This window comes from Hyla sarda, chromosome 4 (assembly GCF_029499605.1).
Source record: "Hyla sarda isolate aHylSar1 chromosome 4, aHylSar1.hap1, whole genome shotgun sequence".
Classification (NCBI taxonomy): domain Eukaryota; kingdom Metazoa; phylum Chordata; class Amphibia; order Anura; family Hylidae; genus Hyla; species Hyla sarda.
The window spans coordinates 319994744-320021358 of NC_079192.1; the positions used below are offsets into that span (position 1 = coordinate 319994744).

General features: G+C 43.2%; 1 protein-coding gene across 5 annotated transcripts in view; it reads right to left on the reverse strand.

Moving 5' to 3' along the window:
* The window catches only part of ARHGAP26 (Rho GTPase activating protein 26), a 412307-nt gene that overhangs the window by 98738 nt on the left and 286954 nt on the right, over positions 1-26615 (reverse strand). For all 5 annotated transcript variants that reach the window (XM_056574910.1, XM_056574908.1, XM_056574907.1 and 2 more), the window contains one exon: positions 13249-13408. In XM_056574910.1, coding sequence (XP_056430885.1) covers positions 13249-13408 — 160 coding nt within the window. The remainder of the gene's footprint in view (positions 1-13248; positions 13409-26615) is intronic.

The window sequence follows — 26615 nt, forward strand, 5'->3', positions numbered from 1 at the left end:
GATTTTACCCCTTTTTGATGTTTATTTTTTGACAAATAATTTTGCGCAGTGTCACTCATTTCAACTTTTTGGGTGGAACATTTTCAGATGTCTGTGGAGTGAAAAATGCAGTGGAGACTAATTTATTACCTGCACAAGATTTGTTTACGCTGTCAAACTTTGCGCATTGCCGACATTTATAACGCAAGTATAGAACATCAAGGAGCACACGTACCAGCCGACTACTACTCTCATCATGGAAGACTCCTTTCCATGATGGGAGTAGTAGTTCCCTGGCTACGGGAGTCTACAGGCAACTGGGGAGGCTACATTAGGGTTTGTACTACTACCCCCCATCAGGAACAGAGCCTGTTCCATGTTGGGGGTAGTAGTACAGAGGATAAAGGATTGATTGCACCAGGTCTCACTTCTGAGACCCGATGCGATCAGCAGTTATAAAGCAGGGGAGCAGGCGACATGCTGCGCTCCCCTGCAATGTATAATTGAAAGTTTACACTGGGCTCCCGGTGGGTTTTTTAAACTACTACTTTGACCCCCCAAATGTATGCCCCCATGCATATTTATAACTCATTGGCACCAGTGTGTTTATAATATTTAATTGGCCCCAGTGTGCTTATCCTTATTCCCCCCCAGTGTCCTTATTCCCCCTCCCGCTGCCTGCTCCTCATCTTCTTGGAGCAGGGCAGCAACGGGACATGTCAGGAACCGGCGGCAGTGAACAAATGAATGAAGCCGACATGTCCCGTATGTAGGCTTCATTCATTCACCACCGCCCGACATGTCCCCGCTGCTGCCCTGCTCCTAGCGCAACCAGCGCACTGCCGGGACATGTCTATTCTCTGCTGCTCATCACCGTCGGGTACGGAGATGAGCAGGAGAATAATAGACATGTCCCGATGGTGCGCTGATTGCACTAGGAGCAGGGCAGCAGCAGGGACATGTCGGGTGGCGGTGGTGAATGAATGAAGTTACCAAATATTCCTTAAGGTGAAAATAGGCCCTAAGGGGTTAAGGGGTTAAAGGTTCATCCGTTTGCCATAGACGTCAAGAGCTGAGTGTGTGATCAGGTGTATGTAGCAGGGTTTCGCCAACACTGCCAGCATGCCAATTTTTGCCACACTTGGAGGCATTCCCGTTGGTAAACACTGATATAGAGGTTAAACTTTATAAAGATTTATGATTTTACTATTGTGCAGTTTTGTTCGGCACACACTGCTGCTCCAGCACTTCCAGCTATGTGAGCAGTGTACCGCTGGAAAATGCCACAGCTCTGTGAAGTATGAGGTAGAGAAGGAGTACACGGTAGAGTGAGGTGGTGCGTTTCTGTATTTGCACAAAATGTATCAAAGAACGTGCGCAACATTTGTAAATTTTGAGTAAGAGTGTAAATTAGACAAGCAGTGTAAAGGGGTAGATCTGTGTCTACAATATTGTACATTTTTTGCAAAACTTAGGAATTGATTTATTGTTTAAATTGATTCTTTGTTATTTCAGATGTTATTTTAATTAATTTTTTTTGTTTAGATTTTTAGTTTGTTTAGTAGCAATTTTAACACCTTTTGCCAGCATGCATTTTGCCCACTAATGCCCACAACATTTTCTAACGTTTCAGCTTCCATGTAGCATAATTTTATGATTTTTCCACTGACATAGCTATACCAGGTTTTTTTTCCGGGGCAAGTTGTATTTTGTGATGCTTTCATTTTAGGGGTAATGCATCTTATTTTATTTAGTTATTGGGGGGATTGTAAACATTTAAGTTTTGTAATTGCTTTTTACTTCATCCACATTATCACTGGATGAATTTTGTGATTGATTCACCTCAGTAAGGCTGGGTTCACATTACGTTTTTACAGTACGGGAACCGGATCCTGCTGGGGGGAGCATAAACCGGGTGCTTGCGTATCCTAGCCAGACCCGGCCCTTGTCGGATTCATTTTAATGAGCCGACCGGAGTCAAACGGTGACTCCGGTCAACTCATTTTTGCCCCGTATGCGGTTTTGTGACCGGACCAACAACCGGGGCATACCACTGGGATACGTGAGCACTCTTTTTTCGCTCCCCCAGTCGGATCCGGTTCCCGTACTGTAAAAATGTAGTGTGAACCCAGCCTTACCAAGGTTGTAACTGTAGTTTTAGACTAGTAGACCTAGGTACTAGTAGACCTAGGTTCATTCCAATGTCCAGGCATGCTGGGAGTTGTAGTCTAGCAACAGCTGGAGTCTCCCTGTCTAGGAGGACACTGCCAGAAGGGTCTCTTCACATTATACAAAATGTACAATGTGAACAGAGCCTCAAACTTACATCCCTGGCTCCTGTCTGTAGCCACGCCCCCTAATGGCATCATCACTAGGGGGCGAAGCTACACTGACCATGCCAGGACAGGTTTGAGGGAGGTAAGTGGATCTCATCTTCTGTATACACTGTATATACTGTATAAAGCTCAAAAGGGGCTATAGGAGCAGGGAGTCCTGTCAGTCTGGTGGCAGGATTCCCGGCTCCTGTATTATATACACGGGTACACTATGCACCCCTGTATAATAAACTGCCGGTTGAGGTGAGTAGTGATGCTCTACATCACTCCTCACCTCCTTACACTCAGTGGGCCGGGCACTCTGCATCCGATCCATGGAGTGGTCCTCCGAAGGCAGTGAAAAAACTGCCACAGGGTACAAAATTGTGTGTTGCCACACACCCGAAAAAAAGTTAAAAAAAACTGCCAAAACACAGGGAAAAGCTGTTTTTCTGGCTTTTTTCAGGTGTAAAAAAAGTGGAAACCTTGCTTAGAGATCATGTTTGTTTGGGGCAGATATCTTTTGCTGTCTTATGACAAACCTTTGTTTGGTTATTGTTTAGATATAGCTTTTCATTTTGGTTAGTATTCTGGACTGTTGCTGTCTCTGTGCCAACATTTCCTGATACTTCTCATCCACAACGTAAAATATACAATATGAATACGGAGTCCCCCCAATTAATGCAATATTTTGTCAATGAAAGGTGTTGCAGGGTGCATCTTAACACAGTAAGAACCTGTAATGCTGTACTGCATGTAAAACTTTCCCTATCTCTAAAATGTCTGGCAGAACTGGGACTGCTGCCAAAGCACAGTGAAAAAATTTAATCCAGGTCAGACAAGTTCATTTTTACAACACAGACTTACTAAACATACAGGGTTCAATAAAAAAATTAATAAATAAATAAATAAATAAAACTGCTCCGCATTCTGTGACATGGTGAAGTTAAATTGACATCCTGTGTGGACGTGGTTTTATCTACACTTGATAATCATGACTTGGTACCCCCTCCTCTTGGAAGTGAGGTAATACCGATTCTGTTTCATGAACAACCCCTTTAATTCTTCATTATTTTATATACTTCCATACTCAAATATAATGCACTGTAATAAGTTATTTGGGCTTTAATATGTTCATATCCACATTAGAAGCCTCTGTCGCAGGCTAAGGGTCTATTCACACAGCAGAATTTCCGCTTGGGGAATTCCGCCTCAAATTAAAGTCCCTAGACTTCTATGGGCTTCTGCACTCCCATTCAACCCTCTGAAATTCTGTTTGCAAATTCCTTTGTGTGAACAGAACCTAATGCAGCTTGCAATGATTTTCTTCCAATGAAAACAACAGAAATCACTGTGGAACCTGAAGGTTCAAATTAAATAACTTAATTACATAGCTGCATGAGGTCTTGTTTTTGTAGGATGAGGTGCATATTTGCATAATAGATTTAATATCTTTTTTTTTTTTTTGTGGGGGAGCAGTGTTAAATAAGCTTTTCTATAAAAAGCTTCTCCAGATGTTAGGAGTCTGTAAGTAATCTGTCTGCTAGTAATGCTGCTAGTGAAAGAAGAATGTTACATGTTATTTGTTTACCTTGTACCCGAAGATGGAAGGAGCATAACAGACAACATTCCAATCAGATAGAAGGTGGGAAAATTTCACAGTCACCATCAAAACTGTCTCTGTCAGGTGATTCCTCACGCTTGTCCGGGTCCTTCCCTCTCATGAATTATGAATGAGCGCCAATTAAATCCTCGGTGTGTCATCAGTGGGTGTTCCTGCATCTCAGACTCAGGAGCTAATGGGGATGTGATGTGACTACCGGCATCATTATTGATCATTTTCATTGCTCTTCATAGACGTCTATCTTCTGTTCTTGACTGTGATTGGCTGCTATTTTCGATATATGCCAGTACTAGGTTAAGAGTTAGCTACACCCCCTGACGAAACGCCCAACAGCAAAACGTGCATTGGAGAAGGTATACATGGTTCTGATCCAACACATGGCAATATATATGAACTTCACCTTCCTGCGGTATCCTCATTCCAGTTGCACCTACAGTGCCATGTATCTTTTTTGCCATGCATCTGTAAAATGGTCCATTATTGTTTAAAGGGTCTCTTCAGGGTATATTTTCCACTATGGTTGTGTGTGCTAGGGCCACTTATGTGAATGTTTATTGTGATTTTATATGTAACATTTTTGTTAACAAAAACAGTTTCTATTCTTATCCTGTTAGTGTATGTTTTTTTTTTTAGTTCATATCATACTGAACACTACAATTTCACTTTGTAACATTTTAGTACTATTTAAATGATGATCAAGTTAATATCTGGAGTGCACCTATTTTAAAGGGGTTATCCACCCATAAGGGGATTTTAGTACTTACAGTAATGGACATGCTTAGGAAGGATCTGTGCTTGTCTTGGGGCTAAATGGCTTTTGTGAGATTACCATAACGCTGAGGCTATCTTTTTGTAAACTGGGTATTTCCTGTTGGAGTTTGGTCTCTTAAACTACACATCCCATTATCCATTGTTTAAAAGTGTGAGGCCACTTTCCTCCCTCCCACACATCAGCCACCCCACCCATTAAAACACAAATGAGTTGCATTCCATTCAAAAGACCAGTGTGTACTAACCAGGGTGCCTACAACTGTTGCAAAATAATCTCTCTCCCACCCCGCAGTCGCTCCACCCATTGAAGCACGGCAGGCTCCCTTTGCACACCTGATAACCCGATACCCGAGTTATTTTGTATGCTGTTAAAAATAAAAATTGGGGCAAAAATCACATAAGAATTGCAAGAAATCCATCACACACAGATGCAGACACTAAATTATGAACTACACTAACTTTACAGCCCCTGTAGCATAGTCAAATTCCAGGAATACCCCTTTAAACTCCTTTTGCCTTTGCTAAATATTCTTAAGCTATATAAAATAATATTTTACCATCTACCGCAATCATTTTGTGACTACTCCCATGGCAAACAACTTCTAATATTTAGGACACATTTTCAATTATAAAAAAAAAAAAGTTCTGTTCAGAGCCTGAAATAACAATCTTCAGAGAAACAGCAAATTCATTGCCAGAGATAAAGGTAATATATTGGTTCATCCCCAGTAGCTTTTCTTTAGAGCAAATTAATTGTATAATTTTAGAAACATAAGACTCCAATCAAAGATAATATGTACATAGACAGAAACATTCTGATTCGCTCGTGAACATTCTCCTACATCCCAGCCCTTTATTCAATTGCTTAATTTAGATTCAACACCAAAAATAACATGCAGCAGAGAATGCGTGATCATCAGGTGAAGAAGGATTAATAATGAAATCCACAATTAACCTGATTGAAAATCTTTAATTATGGGATAAGCAGAATATTTGGCATTCACAGCGAGAGACCCAAAAATATGGCAACATTTTAGGGTTAACAAGCAATTATATAAAAATAAAAAATAAAATAGAGAGTACAGGAAGATGCATTTATGATAGACTTGGCCCCTTTGGTTAAATAGAAAACATTTCGGAGGAAATAAAGGAAATTGCCACCCAACCGTACTTAACACATCAAAGTATTTGAGCGACATAACACAGACAGTTCTAAAAACTGTTTTCTAAAGTATCTTAGCTTAAAAAAAACAAATAATAGATGATTGTCCAGCCTCATAGTCCGGGCCCACAATTTCTATTGGGCAGACATAGTCTATTATAATGGTTAGTGATCTTGTTTAATAAAGTTTCACAGGATCATTCGTAATAATTCTGTCAGCATTTGTTATACCATAAGATGAACAGTATATAAAATAATTTTACTTTATTCTATGGGTTGTTACATAAACGCCAATATGAAGATTTATATTGCTTTTCTTTTTTACATTTTATAATTTACTATTTTTGTATAATAAAAACGTTACTATAGAAAAATTATTATATTTTTCCATCAATGTAGCTTCAATGTGGCCTTGTTACTGCAAAATAGGTCAAGTATTTCAATGATACAGTAATAGAAAAACTATGCTAACTTGGGTATCCTTTTAATCGTATTGACCCACAGAATAAAGATATGTATAAGTGCAGTATGTAAAACTAAACTAAAAAATTGCAAACATTTTTTCTTTAATTTCATTCCACTATCAATATTTTTATGGCAAAATACAGTGTCATTACAATGTACAATTGGTTGTGCAAAAACAAGCACTAATATGGGTCCGTAGATGGTAAATTAAAAGGGATAACAGTCATGGCTGTAAATGTTGGCACCCTTGAAATTTTTCTAGACAGTGAAGTATTTCTCACAGAAAAGGATTGCAGTAATACATGTTTTGCTATACACATGTTTATTCCCTATGTGTATATGGGAACTAACCCAAAAAAGGGAGGAAAAAAAGCAAATTGGACATAATGTCACACCAAACTCCAAAAATGAGCTGGACAAAATTATTGGCACCCTTTCAAAATTGTGGAAAAATAAGATTGTTTTAAGCATGTGATGATCCTTAAAACTCACCTGGGGCAAGTAACAGGTGTGGGCAATATAAAAATCACACCTGAAAGCAGATATAAAGGAGAGAAGTTCACTTAATCTTTGCATTGTGCGTCTGTGTGTGCATGGACAACAGAAAGAGGAGAAGAGAACTGTCTGAGGACTTGAGAACCAAAATTGTGGAAAAATATCAACAATCTTAAAGGAGTAGTCCAGTGGTGATTCAGTGGTGAGCAACTTATCCCCTATCCTAAGGATAGGGGATAAGTTGCAGATCGCGGGGGGTCCGACCGCTGGGGCCCCCTGCGATCTCCTGTACGGAGCCCCGACAGCCCGCGGGAAGGGGGCGTGTCGACCTCCGCACGAGGCGGCGGCCGACACGCCCCCTCAATACAACTCTATGGCAGAGCCGAAGCGCTGCCTTCGGCAATCTCCGGCTCTGGCATAGAGATGTATTGAGGGGGCGTGTCGGCCGCCGCCTCGTGCGGGGGTCGACACCCGCTATCTCGGCGGAGAGCCGGGGCCCCGTACAGAGAGATCGCGGGGGGCCCCAGCGGTCGGACCCCCCGCGATCTCAAACTTATCCCCTATCCTTAGGATAGGGGATAAGTTTTTCACCACTGGACTACCCCTTTAAGGTAACAAGTCCATCTCCAGAAATCTATATTTGTCTTTGTCCACAGTGCGCAACATTATCAAGAAGTTTGCAACCCATGGCACTGTAGCTAATCTCCGTGGGCGTGGCCGGAAGAGAAGAACTGATGAAAGGTGTCAATGCAGGATAGTCCGGATGGTGGATAAGCAGCCCCAAACAAGTTCCAAAGATATTCAAGCTGTCCTGCAGGCTCCGGGAGCATCAGTGTCAGCACGAACTATCCATCGACATTGAAATGAAATGAAACGCTATGGCAGGAGACCCAGGAGGACCCCACTGCTGACACAGAGACATAAAAAAAAGCAAGACTACATTTTGCCAAAATAAACTTGAGTAAGCCAAAATCCTTCTGGGAAAACATCTTGTGGACAGATGAGACCAAGATAGAGCTTTTTGGAAAAGCACATCATTCTACTGTTTACCGAAAATGGAATGAGGCCTACAAAAAAAGAACACAGTACCTACAGTGAAATATGGTGGAGGTTCAATGATGTTTTGCTGCCTCTGGCACTGGGTACCTTCAATGTGTGCAATGCATCATGAAACCTGAGGATTACCAACAGATTTTTGGCCGCACTGTACAGCCCAGTGTCAGAAAGCTGGGTTTGTGCCTGAGATCTTGGGTCTTCCAGCAGGACAATGACCCCAAACATAAGTTAAAAAGCACCCAGAGATGGATGGCAACAAAGCACTGGAGAGTTCTGAAGTGGCCAGCAATGAGTCGAGATCTAAATCCCATTTAACACCTGTTGAGAGATCGTAAAATTGCTGTTGGGAAAAGGCGCCTTTCCAATAAGAGAGACCTGGAGCAGTTTGCAAAGGAAGAGTGGTCCAACATTCAGGCTGAGAGGTGTAAGAAGCTTATTGATGGTTATAGGAAGCCACTGATTTCAGTAATTTTTTCCAAAGGGTGTGCAACCAAATATTAAGTTAAGGATGCCAATAATTCTGTCGAGCCCATTTTTGGAGTTTGGTGTGACATTATGTCCAATTTGCTTTTTTTTCCCTCTTTTTTGGTTTAGTTCAAATACACACAAAGGGAATAAACATGCGTTTAGCAAAACATGTGTTACTACCCCTACAGTGGTTCGCACCCAACAGCCATTTTCGCTCAATCACTGGACCACTCCCCCCCGGGCGGCTTCTACCCACACCACTAGCCTTCATTGGTAGAGGGCTTTCTGGAGAAGCAGCCAGCAACAACCCAGATGACTTTTAGTTTGGTCAAAAAAGTGATGACAGGTTTCTTTAAAAAGGGGTATTTTGGGTAACTAAAGCCATAGCTCATCTCTTCCCTCTCACCAATCTATTTCATTGTCTACATATCATTAAATAGCTCCATAGAGCCGGTTACACTCTTTAGTTGCTACTTACATGAATGAAGTAAGGAAATTAAATCATCCTGCCATCCACGCTGACTATCCAAATTCCTCTCTTAAAGCAGCCCCTACCCTACTAAGAGACAAAGAACATGTGGTTTCGGCCACGCACTGATGAGTCATGCTCTCATGCTCTCTGTAGTGCTAAGAACTGGGAGGTGTCTGCAGCCTAAGGCAATCAGACAATGAACCTCTCTCTGTGGCTCAGAGCAGGAGGGTGGGGGCTTCTCTCAGAGTGAGCTGGCAGAGCAGAGATGCAATGATTACTGAGAGATGTAGGCAAGAGGAGGGAAGGATGACAAAGAATATCAAGCAGCCAGAGGGACCACAGCAGCCATACATACCAGGTAGTGTGGTGGCTGTGGAACTTATTATATTTCCCTGGAGTACCCCTTTAATGCTTTTTATATGATGCAACTATATATTACTTTTAAATCTTTAAAATTACTCCAAAATGAACTGGATTTATGCAAGTCAAATTTATTCTGTTATTTACAATTTTCTAAGTGGCTGACCTTACATTCCCGAGTCCAGTTACTATTGAGTACTGCATATTGCCATGGGGGCTATAGCTAAAAATCTTGCCTAGTGCTTATAAACAGCCAATTATTTTTAGTGGATGCTCTAAATGGGTCTGAGAAACTTTAGGGCCTCAGTGGCACTCTACAGTCATTTCCAATAAAGACACAGAATCCATCTTTTTTTCTATGGTATACAATGCACCAAAATAAATATATATAGGCTTAGGCTAAGTTTCTACTTGTTTTTTGTTGTTGTAAAAACGCCAAGAAAACGCCAATTCTGCCACATCTGCAGGCAGATGTTAGTTGTAAATCAATGAGAAATCCCAAAATTCTTTTTCCACTTGGCGTTTTCAGTTTGGCATTTTTCTTATCCTTTTGGCGTTTTTTCACTATTTTTTTTTTAGCTTCTTGGTGGTTTTTCATAGTTGCAGCATGTTGAGCCAATGGCGTTTTTTCCCCCTGAAATCGTGAATAAAATGCCAAGAAAAATGACATGTAGGTTTTCACTTTGGCGTTTTTGCAGGCGGTTTTTATTCTTTTTTGGACTTTAGCGATCCAAAAAAAGTGACGGAGATACCTTTTTTAATAACATTTTGTAGGGTACCATTAAAAAATAAAAAAGATCCAGTAGTAAATGAAAAAATTGTATCTAACGAAATGTATCTTTTTTTTATAACAAATTTTTATAAATTTTTAAAACAGGGATCAATTTATGTGGGCGGGTAGGGCACTAAAAATGTAGCCGACAATAATAAAAATGTAGTGGGTGTTCAGAGTGTGCTCCATGTTGGGAGTAGTTGTACCTGCAGTTAAGAACAGAACACAGCAGGTATCACTCCTGACATCTGCTGTGATCATCCTATCTATTGCAGAGATGCGGAGTGGCTCTATACAATGCTCACATCTCTGCACTATACTCCGGGCAGTGATGTGAATAGAACATCACTCATTCGTGATTGGCGAGGATTGGATGCCAAAATCTGGCAGAAAATTTTAATGAGTGATGTTCTATTTACATCAATGGCCAGAGTATAGTGCAGAGATGTGGTGCGCTGTATAGAGCCGCTCCGCATCTCTGCTATACTATGGAGTGACACCCGGGGAGTGTCAGGAGTGACAACCGGGACGATATGTCTATTAGTACGTGTACTACTACTCCCATCATGGAACAGTCTGTTCCATGCTGGGAGTAGTAGTACTACCTTATAAGTGTAAAAAACAAGAAAGAGGGAAAAAAAGGGAAACACACTTTATTAAAAATTTATTTTTTTACCATCACTACTGCAACCTTTTATTTTTTTTTATTTTTTTTGGGCACCTAAAAAATTTTGGGTACCAAGAAAAATAAAAAAAATAATACACCAAAGTGGTCAAAAAGGCAATTTCCACTCAAATGCAAAAAATGCCAGAAAAAAACGCAAGAAAAAACCGCCAAACACAGGAAAATACTGTGGTCTTTTTTCTGGCATTTTTTTTTCTTGTGTTTTTTTTTGGGCCACATAAAAATCAAGTAGAAACTTAGCCTTCGAAAGAACAGTTGCTGTACTCTTTGTACTAAGGAGCAGATTAAATCCATGTTCTAGTTCTGCCAAAAATGATTTCACTAATGGAAGAAACTATTGTCTTCATTGTTTAAGATTTGTATTCCTTGACCCAATTGATTGTATTCTTGGTTAAGAAATGGGACTAATAGGTAACAGTTAAGCTAAAAGATTTATTCTCAAAGGTTGGGTTTTTGGAAGAACATGCAATGCTATCATGTGGAAATCTCCTAGTCCACTCCCAATTAAAAAATGGAAATGTTTTATGAAGAAATTATTAGCTAGCGAAAAAAATCGCCATCCCACACAAGATAGAGAAAATTGGTTTCTTTGGCTGAAATACTTTCCGGCCCTAGCAAGATGATTTTTTCCTTTCCTGCAGCCAGAGGCATGAGCGGTAAATTGGGGTGGGTAAGAAAATAAGTAAAACTAATATGTAAGGTTATTAGGTAGCAGAAGAATAGCGCAAAATTTAGGAACCTGAACATGAAGTAGCCAAGTAAAACACGTAATGTTTACAAAACATAATGCCTTTCTGTTTAAGTATTGGAACATGATGAGTAGTCACAATAGCCATCCAAAGCACACGTCTAATGTTGCTAAAACTAATAACCAAAGATTTGAAATGCAAGCAATCATTAACAATTAAAATTTGTATACTGGATTAAAAGGAATATTCAGAATTTCTCAAAATTCAGACTCGCCTGGTCCAATGTTGGCACTCAACTCTGCCCCAATTCAAGTGATAACTTGTTTTTGATAATGTGCTTTACCAATGTGATTGGCTGCAGAAGGTTCTGGAACATCAGCAACAGACAGGGGGAAAGCGCCAATCATTAATTTAAATTCTTTTCTTCATATTTATTTTTTTATTTCTGGTTGTAGATTTTTATTTTGTACTGGGGCCTAGTTGCCTGAGCTGCGTCTAATATAGTTTACAGATATGCTGTATGACAGCCACATGAAACTGGAGTCTGGAGTTTAATTACTTTGTGATCTTTACATAGGCCAGTGTGCAGAGAGGGAGGGGAGGTGAGCTAAATATTGGTGTTACCTAATTGTATAAAACATTTTCTACCACAAAACTCATTAACTGTTTGTTCCAAACCACAAGACCTATTTAAAAAGAGCAAGAAACTTTTTGTTTCATACCATGTTTTGCAGTATGCGAAAAGGAAATCTTGGATGCACACATTCAATGGAAGCCACTTAGTGGCATCAATCACCCATAGGCTTAAAGGGGTACTCCGGCAAAAAACATCTTATCCCCTATCTGAAGGATGTCTGGGGACCCCCACGATCTCTGGGCCGGCAGTGGCGGCTTCCGGAACACGGAAGCTTGGAGGTTCCGTGTTTGCGATGTCATGCCACGCCCCCTCCAATCATGTCTATGGGATGGGGCTAGATGGCTAGTATTCTCCAGTCATCCAGCACGAAGCGGAGTTCGCTCCGGGCACAGATGACCGGGTTGCTGCGCCGGAGACTGTGGGGGTCCCCAGCGGCGGGCCCCCTGCGATCAGACATCTTATAAGATGTTTTTTGCAGGAGTACCCCTTTAAATGATGAATTTTTTTTTTACAAAAACACATTACCACACATTTTTCACTGAGCATAGCGCTATTTAAACAGTTAATTATGCCAACCATGATGTATACTGCTGCATTTTTTTTTTTACTATTTTGAAAGAAATCAATCCAGAGACTGTCTTCCACTATGGAGTTTTGAGGGTGTTTGAGAGTCAGCAAGTGTGGGGAATGAGTGTGAGTGTTAGTATGCGTGATAGTGCACGAGAGAGAAAAGAAAGTGTGAGTGAATCTCAGATGTTATGAATAAGGAACATGAAAACATGGAATAATCTTGGACATAAGGAAATAAATGTAAAGCAATACGGCAGCTCACAACTTCATAAAGGGATCGAGGTACCAAATACATGTAAAGCAAGAGTGCAGCTTACAACTTTCTAGAGGGATCGATGTTAACTAGATGTGACACAAATACCCAGTGTGTTTAATATCTAAAATAGGAGTAAAAGACAAAGTTTCAGTCCTCGAGATGTACCTAGATTGGGATGTGTTATCACAATCTCTGTAGTATATCTTTGTGGGATAAGCATATTAGTTGTATGTTAGCCCAATATAACAAAATAGAATGCCCTTGTAAAACTCTAGTTTTCATATAACCAGCTCAAAGAATGATGCATTATACATATAATAAGCTAATAAGTCAATGTCTTGTCTCTAACTTTATAGACACTCCTCTGAAGACAACTGAAATAAAACAGCACATACAAAAACAGTAAATATTTAACCATATAAACCCAGTGTTGTGATAGATAGATTAGTCTAGCACATGCCATAGAACTTACAGGGAATTTGGCCGGCTCACTTTAATTACTTCCAGGTCAGGATCACTGGAGTTGAGATTATTCATGTTGGAACGCTGAACACAGCTGGAGCTCACTGAGCTGTTTGCATTAGAAGAACTGACCGACTCTGCACTCGAATTTACACTGTTCCTCTTCTCTTCTGAGAAAACAAAACAAAAACAAATGTTAAAGAATATGCTGCATTGGAATTGGTAAATGATATTTGATCGAAATCAGTGCCCATTAATGCTTTGACACTGAAAAAAAAATAAAATAATTATATATATATATATATATATATATATAGATAGATAGATAGATAGATAGATAGATAGATAGATATATATATATATATATATATATATATAAATAAATACACATACACACACATACATACACACACATTATATATATATATCCTGAAAAGCACTAAGGCCATCTTCACACATACGGGATTCTATCAGGATTGAGGCAAAGATTCCACCAAGCTAAAATCTGGCGAAGTCCACTGACAATGCTTGTGAATAAGGTATCATGCACCTCACTGACGCTTAAGGAAGGTGCAGCAGAATTTTAAAAACACTGCGTTATTAAAACGCATTCTGCATTGTAATCGCACAGAATGGGGCCAATCTGAAAGCAAGTTGCTGGTCAATTCACAGAAGGATTATACATTTAAGCTATAGATTTTAACCAAGAATTATCAAAAAAGAATCTAGAGCAGGTTTGGCTAAGACACAGAATTGGTTTATACAAAATATACAAAACTAAACTTATCCACTGGAAAATTAGTCAATGTAGGGTACTCCATTAACATTTTTACATGATAAAAAAAGGAAACATTGGTTTAAGTGAGGCACAGAAACTTCACGCCACCTAAGGCTGGTTCACATCAGCGTCCTGAGTTCATTTATAGAGCTCTGTTTGTTGATTCCGTTATGATGACTGGGCTTTAGCTGAGAAAAAGAATCCTGCATGTCAGGTTTTTTCTCAGCTAAAATCCTGTAAAATAACAGGCTTCTAAAGGAACCCAGATGGACCCCATTCAAAGTGAATGAAACCTGTCAGGTTCCATTGATGCCCACTGTCACAACCTCCTTTCTAGTCAATTACCCAGTTCTCAGCTGCTTTAACGGAGCTCCACAACACTGATGGGAACCTAGCCTGAGATCTGTTATGGCCTTTTATCCATTCTCACTACACAGCTTCAGGAACATGAGCAGGTTTCTTCTGGAAGCTGTCTATGCTTAGGCAAGATATTTGGAACAGTACAACAGAGCTCTACCAGTTTTTTTTAGATAGATTTACAAAAAATTTAAGACGACCTGGCAGCGGTTTAGCGCTATCAAAATGGGCAGTGAAGCCATACATAAAGTTTCAGTCATGCAGCTTGCTTGACCAAAATAAACCTTGTTTAAGTTCTAGGAGCTCTGTATTGAGACAGTTAAATTTAAGTACTATACTCACACAGTTAAAAAAACAATGATAAAAAATATCTATATCATATATAGTAAGTTAGAGAGTATTGCATAAACCGGTAGCCGGTAATCCAAGCAATCTACTACAATTGCTGGATTACCGACTACCGGTTTATGCAATACTCTATAACTTACTATTAGGGATCGACCGATTATCGGTTTGGCCGATATTATCGGCTGATAATCACGATTTTGGGCATTATCGGTATCAGCACTTACCTTGCCGATAAGCCGATAATGCACCGCCCCCCGACCCGCCGCACCGCCCCATTGCCGCCCCCAACCCCCGGTTTTATTATTACCTGTTAACGGTACCCATGCTACTTCTGGCTCCTGCTGCGTCCTGCGTTATACTGTGCGCAATGACGAGTGACGCGGCGTGCGCAACGTGACGTCACCGTCAGTGCGCACAGTGACAGCTCAGGAGGACGCCACCGGAGCCAGATGTAGAGTGGACCCCGGGCACAGGTAATTATAAAACCGGGGATGGGGGAGGCAATGGGGCGGTGGGGGGTGCGATGCGGCACGGCGGTAGGGGGCACGGAGCGGTGCGGTGGTGGGGGGAGCGGTGCGGGGGTGGCGGTGATAGGATAACCGGACAGGCAGGGGGAGAGTAGCGGGTGACGGCGGTGGTCTATGGCACCGCAAAAGCCACTGCAGTGCATTGATTTAAAGCGCCTGCTTTAAAGGGGTATTCCATGAAAAAAAAAAAAAATTATATATCAACTGGCTCCAGAAAGTTAAACAAATTTGTAAATTACTTCTATTAAAAAATCTTAATCCTTTCAATAATTATCACCTGCTGAAGTTGAGTTGTTGTTTTCTGTCTGGCAACAGTGTGCAGTTCCCGAGACAAGCAAAGATGTCAGCAGAGAGCAGAGTAGAAGAGGTTTGCTATGGGGATTTGCTTCTAAACTGGGCGGTTCCCGAGACAGGTGTAATCAGAGAGCACTTAGACAGAAAAAAACTGCTCAACTTCAGCAGCTCATAAGTACTGAAAGGATTAAGATTTTTTTAATAGAAGTAATTTACAAATCTGTTTAACTTTCTGGAGCCAGTTGATATATAAAAAAACGTTTTTTTCCTGGATAACCCCTTTAAATCAATGATCTGTAGCGGTGTCACGGGGGGATAAATAGCCGATAACTTATACCGGAATATCGGTATAAGTTATCGGCTATCGGCCCTAACCTCCACCGATTTTCGGTATCCGCCCTAAAAAAACGATATCAGTCGATCCCTACTTACTATATATGATTTAGATATTTTGAATCATTGTTTTTTTTAACTGTGTGAGATAGTAACTGTCCGCTCAATAAAAATCAGATACTTGTGGACAAAGATGTTCATGAATAAAACTAGCACATTCATCTAGTATAGATACTATACTAGTTTTGTTCATGAACATTGTTGTCCACAATTATCTGATTTTTATGGAACGATTTATTATACATTATGCACCATTTTTAATGGTGGAGTCCTTGAGGTTGGGCTGTTTGTTGTAAATATTAAAGGGGTACTCTGCCCCTGGACATTTTATCCCCTATCCAAAGAATTGGGGATAAGATCTCGCCTGCAGCACCCCAGACATCTGGTGCACGGAGCAAACTTCGCTCCGTGAAGGATGACTGATGATGTGGGGCGGAGGCTTGTGACGTCATGGTCACGCCCCCCACAGACTTGCATTGAGGTGGTGTGGCCATGACATCAAAAGCCTCCGGCGCTGCACCCAACGCTCTAAATGAACGCCAGGTGCAACAGGGAGATCGCATCGGTGGGACCCCTGCAATCAGACATCTTATCCCCTAGGGGATAAGATCTCTAGGGGCGGAGTACCCCTTTAAGATGCTTCCTCTGGGAGTTTGAGCTATACACCAAAGAGGGACAGGCAAGCAAAACATGGAAAGGATCAAACATAGCAAGTACTTTATACAACAAACAATAGATCGATATTGACTTTTTGGTGAGAGTTCACAGGGAGTGATTTAAGTATTTGCTTTTTTCACTGGTTTGATTGAGTAGTAGCCTTTTTTGCACAGGTTTGACGTGTTACATGATGATATAAATTTTTTTTTTAAATGGAAGCTAATCTGGGAGCATTTCAGAGAACAATCTCAAATTTTATTATGGTAATCCACTTTAGAGGGGGACCTACTAAGCAACTGTGTCAGTGCCGATGGCCACTACAAATGGCACATCTAGAATGAAAGAGTGTGAGTAGTTGTAAAATACACTCTATGTGGTAATAAAACATTGAAAAACAGGTTCTAGAAGTCACCTATTCACATTTTTAATTATATGAATAGCTAGGATGTCCGATTTGATCACTTTTGCTTGATTATACCATAAGGGTGTATTCACACACAGGAACTGCCGCAGATTTAAAGAGGTGTTTAATCATTTAGTTAACATTAAAATCACAGCTTAAAATCTGCAGCAAATCCTGTATGTGTAAATACACTCTAAAACGCTGAATTAGAAAGAACAAGAATACATTTTATGTTGGACAGATTTAGGACTTCGTACATTTTGCAGATAGTTATTCATAGTTAATCTCCTTCAGTCTTTTAAAATATCAGACCACAATGTTAAGCTATTTGCACTTTTCCACTCACAAGTCACATTTAGCCATGAGGCTCCCAGAAGTCTCTGGTTTTGAGGTAGAGATTGCTGGCCAACATCTCTGTTATTACATATTACACTACACAGTATATTTGTGTTACAGAAACTTTATTTATTTTCCCACTTTCTGTCAAAACCAGCATGTCTGAAACACTAATACTTTTTTCTTTGGAGAAAATACAAAAATGTTTCTTCAGCTTAATACATTCTTTTAGTATGAAGTAAGATTGTCATAGAAAGCTAAGGAGCATATGCACATGATGTAAGATTTTTCAACCAATATAATGACTTACATAAGAATGAGAGACTATATTAATTATACAAAATATCTGTAAACTGTAAGAGTAATCCTGGAAAAGTAATATACAGGCTATGACCTTGTCCTCGAAAAAAATCTATATGGTATGGGCAGCCATTACCTTTTCGTGTTAAGTTTTTTGCTAAAGCTATGGCTATAAAATACTTTAAATAATTCATGATAACCTGAAAGTCAGTTGGTATTAATGGGTTTTCACACCGGTGGAGCTTTACTAAGCAAAATGTAATTTTGACACAAAGTGCACCAAATACACTGGGCCACACATTGCATGTTGTATTTATTAGGTTTTACGTCTTCACAGTAGTCCGTTACAAAACTACAGTCATGGCCATAAATGTTGGCATCTTAGAAATTTTTCTAGATAATGAAGTATTTGTCACAGAAAAGGATTGCAGTAACACCTGTTTTGATATACACTTGTTTATTTCCTTTTTGTGTATTGAAACTAAACCAAAAAAATGGAGGAAAAAAAGCAAATTGGACATAATGTTACACCAAACTCCAAAAATGGGCTGGACAAAATTATTGTCACCCTTTCAAAATTGTGGAAAAAGAAGATTGTTTCAAGCATGTGATGCTCCTTTAAACTCACCTGGGGCAAGTAACAGTTGTGGGCAATATAAAAATTACACCTGAAAGCAGATAAAAAGGAGAGAAGTTCACTTAGTCTTTGCATTGTGTGTCTGGAAAACATGGAAAACAGAAAGAGGAGAAGAGAACTGTCTGAGCACTTGAGAACCAAAATTGTGGAAAAATATCAATAATCTCAAGGGGACAAGTCCATCTCCAGAGATCTAGATTTGTATTTGTCCACAGTGCACAACTTCTCAAGAAGCTTGCAACCCATGGCACTGTAGCTAATCTCTCTGGGCATGGACGGAAGAGAAAAATTGATGATAGGTGTCCGGATGGTGAATAAGCAACCCCAAACAAGTTCCAAAGATATTCAAGCTGTTCTGCAGGGTTAGGGAGCATCATTGTCAGCGCAAACTATCCGTCAACATTTAAATGAAATAAAACGCTATGGCAGGAAACCCAGTAGGACCCCACTACTGACAAAGACATAAAAAAGCAAGCCAAAATCCTTCTGGGAAAACATCTTGTGGACAGATGAGACCAAGATAGAGCTTTTTGGTAAAGCACATCATTCTAGCACTGCGGAATCTGTAGGTGCTATATAAATAAAATTATTATTATTATTCTACTGTCTACCAAAAACGGAATGAGGCCTACAATGAAAAGAACACAGTACCTAACGTGAAATATGGTGGAGGTTCAATGATGTTTTGGGGTTGCTTTGCTGCCTCTGACACTGGGTGCCTTGAATGTGTGCAACAGATTTTGGGTTGCACTGTACAGCCCAGTGTCAGAAAGCTGGGTTTGCGTCCCAGATCGTGGGGTTTCCGGCAAAACAATGACCCCAAACATACATAAAAAAGCACCCAGAAATGGATGGCAACAAAGTGCTGGAGAGTTCTGAAGTGGCCAGCAATGAATCCAGATCTAAATCCTATTGAACACATGTGGAGAGATCTTAAAATTGCTGTTGGGAAAAGGTGCCCTTCCAATAAGAGACCTGGAGCAGTTTGCAAAGGAAGACTGGTCCAACATTCCGGCTGAGAAGTGCAAGAAGCTTACTGATGGTTATAGGAAGTGACTGATTTCAGTTATTTTTTCCAAAGGGTGTACAACCAAATATTAAGTTAAGGGTGCCAATAATTTTGTCCAGACCATTTTTGGAGTTTGGTGACATTATGTCCAATTTGCTTTTTTTCCTCCCTTTTTTGGTTTAGTTCCAATACACACAAAGGGAATAAACATGTGTATAGCAAAACATGTGTTACGGCAATCTTTTTCTGTGAGAAATACTTAATTTTCTAGAAAAATTTCAGGGGTACCAACATTTACGGCCATGAATGTATGTATAAATGTTTATGTGATTCCTCTGTGGGTATAATAATGTTAAGATAAAGGTCATAATAATTGAATCTTGAGCATGTTAAATCAAATCTGAAAATTACAAATACTAACTTTTCCATCAGAACATCAGCATGGACAGCTAAAAGACAATATATAAACCCAATGGCCCTTATTTACTAAGAGTGTAGTGTAGGTTTCTTTGTGGGTTTTAATTCCCTACAATTTATTTTCCATGGTATTTATTAAGGTTTCCCTACATTTTCCACTTTCCCTACACTTCGCTATATTTTTTTTTTTTACACATGCTCTGATCTGTAGGGTTCAGATCCACCACATTTTATGTGGAAACCTTAGTAAATATGTTGGGTTTTTGTGAAAATGTCAGGAACACTCCCCCTTTCCGATACCACGCCCCCTTTTCCCAGCGGCCACGCACCTTTTCGGGTTTTCTTAGCAAAATGGAGAGTTAGTTGGGGTTTTTTCAATTCCGGTGCAAAATCTTGGGCAGACAGAATTTCTGGTGCAATGCAACAGAATCTGGCGCACAACACAAAACATGTCGGGTTTCCAATAGTAAATGAGGGCTAATGTGTGTATGTTCCAGCATCACGCCCAAACGACATATTAACATGAAACTTGGCACACATGTTACTTATATATCAACAACAAACATATGCCAGGATCTGGGTTTTTATTTAAAGTCCTATACAAGTCTATGGGAAATATATGTTCCAGCATAACTTCCAAACGGCTGGAGATATTTCGATAATACTTTGTCACATGTTACTTATGTTACGCCGAGCGCTCCGGGTCCCCGCTCCTCCCCGGAGCGCTCGCTTCACTCTCCCCGCGGCAGCGCTCCGGTCACGTCCTCTGACCCGGGGCGCTGCGATTCCGCTGCCAGCCGGGATGCGATTCGCGATGCGGGTAGCGCCCGCTCGCGATGCGCACCCCGGCTCCCCTACCTGACTCGCTCTCCGTCTGTTCTGTCCCGGCGCGCGCGGCCCCGCTCCCTAGGGCGCGCGCGCGCCGGGTCTCTGCGATTTAAAGGGCCACTGCGCCGCTGATTGGCGCAGTGGTTCCAATTAGTGTGTTCACCTGTGCACTTCCCTATATCACCTCACTTCCCCTGCACTCCCTTGCCGGATCTTGTTGCCTTAGTGCCAGTGAAAGCGTTCCTTGTGTGTTCCTTGCCTGTGTTTCCAGACCTTCTGCCGTTGCCCCTGACTACGATCCTTGCTGCCTGCCCCGACCTTCTGCTACGTCCGACCTTGCTTTTGCCTACTCCCTTGTACCGCGCCTATCTTCAGCAGCCAGAGAGGTGAGCCGTTGCTAGTGGATACGACCTGGTCACTACCGCCGCAGCAAGACCATCCCGCTTTGCGGCGGGCTCTGGTGAAAACCAGTAGTGGCTTAGAACCGGTCCACTAGCACGGTCCACGCCAATCCCTCTCTGGCACAGAGGATCCACTACCTGCCAGCCGGCATCGTGACAGTAGATCCGGCCATGGATCCCGCTGAAGTTCCTCTGCCAGTTGTCGCTGACCTCACCACGGTGGTCGCCCAGCAGTCACAACAGATAGCGCAACAAGGCCAACAGCTGTCTCAACTGACCGTTATGCTACAACAGTTACTACCACAGCTTCAGCAGTCATCTCCTCCGCCAGCTCCTGCACCTCCTCCGCAGCGAGTGGCCGCTCCTGGGATACGCTTATCCTTGCCGGATAAATTTGATGGGGACTCTAAGTTTTGCCGTGGCTTTCTTTCCCAATGTTCCCTGCATCTGGAGATGATGTCGGACCTGTTTCCCACTGAAAGGTCTAAGGTGGCTTTCGTAGTCAGCCTTCTGTCCGGAAAAGCCCTGTCATGGGCCACACCGCTCTGGGACCGCAATGACCCCGTCACTGCCTCTGTACACTCCTTCTTCTCGGAAATCCGAAGTGTCTTTGAGGAACCTGCCCGAGCCTCTTCTGCTGAGACTGCCCTGTTGAACCTGGTCCAGGGTAATTCTTCCGTTGGCGAGTATGCCGTACAATTCCGTACTCTTGCTTCAGAATTGTCCTGGAATAATGAGGCCCTCTGCGCGACCTTCAAAAAAGGCCTATCCAGCAACATTAAAGATGTTCTGGCCGCACGAGAAATTCCTGCTAATCTACATGAACTTATTCACCTAGCCACTCGCATTGACATGCGTTTTTCCGAAAGGCGTCAGGAACTCCGCCAAGATATGGACTCTGTTCGCACGAGGCGTTTCTTCTCCTCGGCTCCTCTCTCCTCTGGTCCCCTGCAATCTGTTCCTGTGCCTCCCGCCGTGGAGGCTATGCAGGTCGACCGGTCTCGCCTGACACCTCAAGAGAGGACACGACGCCGTATGGAGAACCTCTGCCTGTACTGTGCTAGTACCGAACACTTCCTGAGAGATTGTCCTATCCGTCCTCCCCGCCTGGAAAGACGTACGCTGACTCCGCACAAAGGTGAGACAGTCCTTGATGTCTACTCTGCTTCTCCACGTCTTACTGTGCCTGTGCGGATGTCTGCCTCTGCCTTCTCCTTCTCTACAGTGGCCTTCTTGGACTCTGGATCCGCAGGAAATTTTATTTTGGCCTCTCTCGTCAACAGGTTCAACATCCCGGTGACCAGTCTCGCCAGACCCCTCTACATCAATTGTGTAAATAATGAAAGATTGGACTGTACCATACGTTTCCGCACGGAGCCCCTTCTTATGAGCATCGGATCTCATCATGAGAGGATTGAACTTTTGGTCCTCCCCAATTGCACCTCGGAAATTCTCCTTGGACTTCCCTGGCTTCAACTTCATTCCCCTACCCTGGATTGGTCCACTGGGGAGATCAAGAGTTGGGGGTCCTCTTGTTCCAAGAACTGTCTAAAACCGGTTCCCAGTAACCCTTGCCGTAACTCTGTGGTTCCTCCAGTAACCGGTCTCCCTAAGGCCTATATGGACTTCGCGGATGTTTTCTGCAAAAAACAAGCTGAGACTCTACCTCCTCACAGGCCTTATGATTGCCCTATCGACCTCCTCCCGGGCACTACTCCACCCCGGGGCAGAATTTATCCTCTCTCTGCCCCAGAGACTCTTGCCATGTCCGAATACGTCCAGGAGAATCTAAAAAAGGGCTTTATCCGTAAATCCTCCTCTCCTGCCGGAGCCGGATTTTTCTTTGTGTCCAAAAAAGATGGCTCCCTACGTCCTTGCATTGACTACCGCGGTCTTAATAAAATCACGGTTAAGAACCGCTACCCCTTACCCCTCATCTCTGAACTCTTTGATCGCCTCCAAGGTGCCCACATCTTCACTAAATTGGACTTAAGAGGCGCCTATAACCTCATCCGCATCAGAGAGGGGGACGAGTGGAAAACGGCATTTAACACCAGAGATGGACACTTTGAGTATCTGGTCATGCCCTTTGGACTGTGCAACGCCCCTGCCGTCTTCCAAGACTTTGTCAATGAAATTTTTCGTGATCTGTTATACTCCTGTGTTGTTGTATATCTGGACGATATCCTAATTTTTTCTGCCAATCTAGAAGAACACCGCCAGCATGTCCGTATGGTTCTTCAGAGACTTCGTGACAACCAACTCTATGCCAAAATTGAGAAATGTCTGTTTGAATGCCAATCTCTTCCTTTTCTAGGATATTTGGTCTCTGGCCAGGGACTACAGATGGATCCAGACAAACTCTCTGCCGTCTTAGATTGGCCACGCCCCTCCGGACTCCGTGCTATCCAACGCTTTTTGGGGTTCGCCAATTATTACAGGCAATTTATTCCACATTTTTCTACCATTGTGGCTCCTATCGTGGCTTTAACCAAAAAAAATGCTGATCCCAAGTCCTGGCCTCCTCAAGCAGAAGACGCCTTTAAACGACTCAAGTCTGCCTTTTCTTCGGCTCCCGTCCTCTCCAGACCTGACCCTTCCAAACCCTTCCTATTGGAGGTTGATGCCTCCTCAGTGGGAGCTGGAGCTGTTCTTCTACAAAAAAATTCTTCCGGGCATGCTGTCACTTGTGGTTTTTTCTCTAGGACCTTCTCTCCAGCGGAGAGGAACTACTCCATCGGGGATCGAGAGCTTCTAGCCATTAAATTAGCACTTGAGGAATGGAGGCATCTGCTGGAGGGATCAAGTTCTCCTGTTATTATCTACACCGACCACAAGAACCTCTCCTACCTCCAGTCTGCCCAACGGCTGAATCCTCGCCAGGCCCGGTGGTCTCTGTTCTTTGCCCGATTTAATTTTGAGATTCACTTTCGTCCTGCCGATAAGAACATTAGGGCCGATGCTCTCTCTCGTTCCTCGGATGCCTCAGAAGTTGAACTCTCTCCGCAACACATCATTCCACCTGACTGCCTGATCTCCACTTCTCCTGCCTCCATCAGGCAGACTCCTCCAGGAAAGACCTTTGTTTCTCCTCGCCAACGCCTCGGAATCCTCAAATGGGGTCACTCCTCCCATCTCGCAGGTCATGCGGGTATCAAGAAATCTGTGCAACTCATCTCCCGCTTCTATTGGTGGCCGACTCTGGAGACGGATGTTGTGGACTTTGTGCGAGCCTGCACTATCTGTGCCCGGGATAAGACTCCTCGCCAGAAGCCCGCTGGTTTTCTTCACCCTCTGCCTGTCCCCGAACAGCCTTGGTCTCTGATTGGTATGGATTTTATTACTGATTTACCCCCTTCCCGTGGCAACACTGTTATTTGGGTGGTCGTTGATCGATTCTCCAAAATGGCACATTTCATCCCTCTTCCTGGTCTTCCTTCTGCGCCTCAGTTGGCTAAACAATTTTTTGTACACATTTTTCGTCTTCACGGGTTGCCTACGCAGATTGTCTCGGATAGAGGCGTCCAATTCGTGTCTAAATTCTGGAGGGCTCTCTGTAAACAACTCAAGATTAAATTAAATTTTTCTTCTGCATATCATCCCCAGTCCAATGGACAAGTAGAAAGGATTAACCAGATCTTGGGTGATTATTTGCGACATTTTGTTTCCTCCCGCCAGGATGACTGGGCAGATCTCCTCCCATGGGCCGAATTCTCGTATAACTTCAGGGTCTCTGAGTCTTACTCCAAATCCCCATTTTTCGTGGTGTACGGCCGTCACCCTCTTCCCCCCCTCCCTACTCCCTTGCCCTCTGGTCTGCCCGCTGTGGATGAAATTTCTCGTGACCTTTCCATCATATGGAGAGAGACCCAAAATTCTCTCTTACAGGCTTCATCACGCATGAAGAAGTTCGCGGATAAGAAAAGAAGAGCTCCCCCCGTTTTTTCCCCTGGAGACAAGGTATGGCTCTCCGCTAAATATGTCCGCTTCCGTGTCCCTAGCTACAAGTTGGGACCACGCTATCTTGGTCCTTTCAAAATTTTGTGTCAAATTAATCCTGTCTCTTATAAACTTCTTCTTCCTCCCTCTCTTCGTATCCCTAATGCCTTTCACGTCTCTCTTCTCAAACCACTCATCCTCAACCGTTTTTCTCCCAAATCTGTTCCTCCCACTCCTGTTTCCGGCTCCTCGGACATCTTCTCGGTCAAAGAAATTTTAGCTGCCAAAAAGGTCAGAGGGAAAAATTTTTTTTTAGTGGACTGGGAGGGTTGTGGTCCTGAAGAGAGATCCTGGGAACCTGAGGACAACATCCTAGACAAAAGTCTGCTCCTCAGGTTCTCAGGCTCTAAGAAGAGGGGGAGACCCAAGGGGGGGGGTACTGTTACGCCGAGCGCTCCGGGTCCCCGCTCCTCCCCGGAGCGCTCGCTTCACTCTCCCCGCGGCAGCGCTCCGGTCACGTCCTCTGACCCGGGGCGCTGCGATTCCGCTGCCAGCCGGGATGCGATTCGCGATGCGGGTAGCGCCCGCTCGCGATGCGCACCCCGGCTCCCCTACCTGACTCGCTCTCCGTCTGTTCTGTCCCGGCGCGCGCGGCCCCGCTCCCTAGGGCGCGCGCGCGCCGGGTCTCTGCGATTTAAAGGGCCACTGCGCCGCTGATTGGCGCAGTGGTTCCAATTAGTGTGTTCACCTGTGCACTTCCCTATATCACCTCACTTCCCCTGCACTCCCTTGCCGGATCTTGTTGCCTTAGTGCCAGTGAAAGCGTTCCTTGTGTGTTCCTTGCCTGTGTTTCCAGACCTTCTGCCGTTGCCCCTGACTACGATCCTTGCTGCCTGCCCCGACCTTCTGCTACGTCCGACCTTGCTTTTGCCTACTCCCTTGTACCGCGCCTATCTTCAGCAGCCAGAGAGGTGAGCCGTTGCTAGTGGATACGACCTGGTCACTACCGCCGCAGCAAGACCATCCCGCTTTGCGGCGGGCTCTGGTGAAAACCAGTAGTGGCTTAGAACCGGTCCACTAGCACGGTCCACGCCAATCCCTCTCTGGCACAGAGGATCCACTACCTGCCAGCCGGCATCGTGACAACTTATATATCCACTTAAAATATAGGATAGTTAATTTAACCCTTAACTCCCCCCCCATTTGTGAGGGTCGGGGTTTTTGTTTAAAGTCCCATGCAAATCAATGGGAAATATATGTTCCCACATAACTTCCGTACGGCAGGAGATTTTTCAATACCTGGTACACATATTACAGGTCGGGATAGGAGGTCGAGATAGGAGGTCGAGATAGGCAGTCGGGATAGGCGGTCGGGATAGGCGGTCGGGATAGGCGGTCGGGATAGGCGGTCGGGATAGGCGGTCGGGATAGGCGGTCGGGATAGGCGGTCGGGATAGGCGGTCGGGATAGGCGGTCGGGATAGGCGGTCGGGATAGGCGGTCGGGATAGGCGGTCGGGATAGGCGGTCGGGATAGGAGGTCGGGATAGGAGGTCGGGATAGGAGGTCGGGATAGGAGGTCGGGATAGGAGGTCGGGATAGGAGGTCGGGATAGGAGGTCGGGATAGGAGGTCGGGATAGGAGGTCGGGATAGGAGGTCGGGATAGGAGGTCGGGATAGGAGGTCGGGATAGGAGGTCGGGATAGGAGGTCGGGATAGGAGGTCGGGATAGGAGGTCGGGATAGGAGGTCGGGA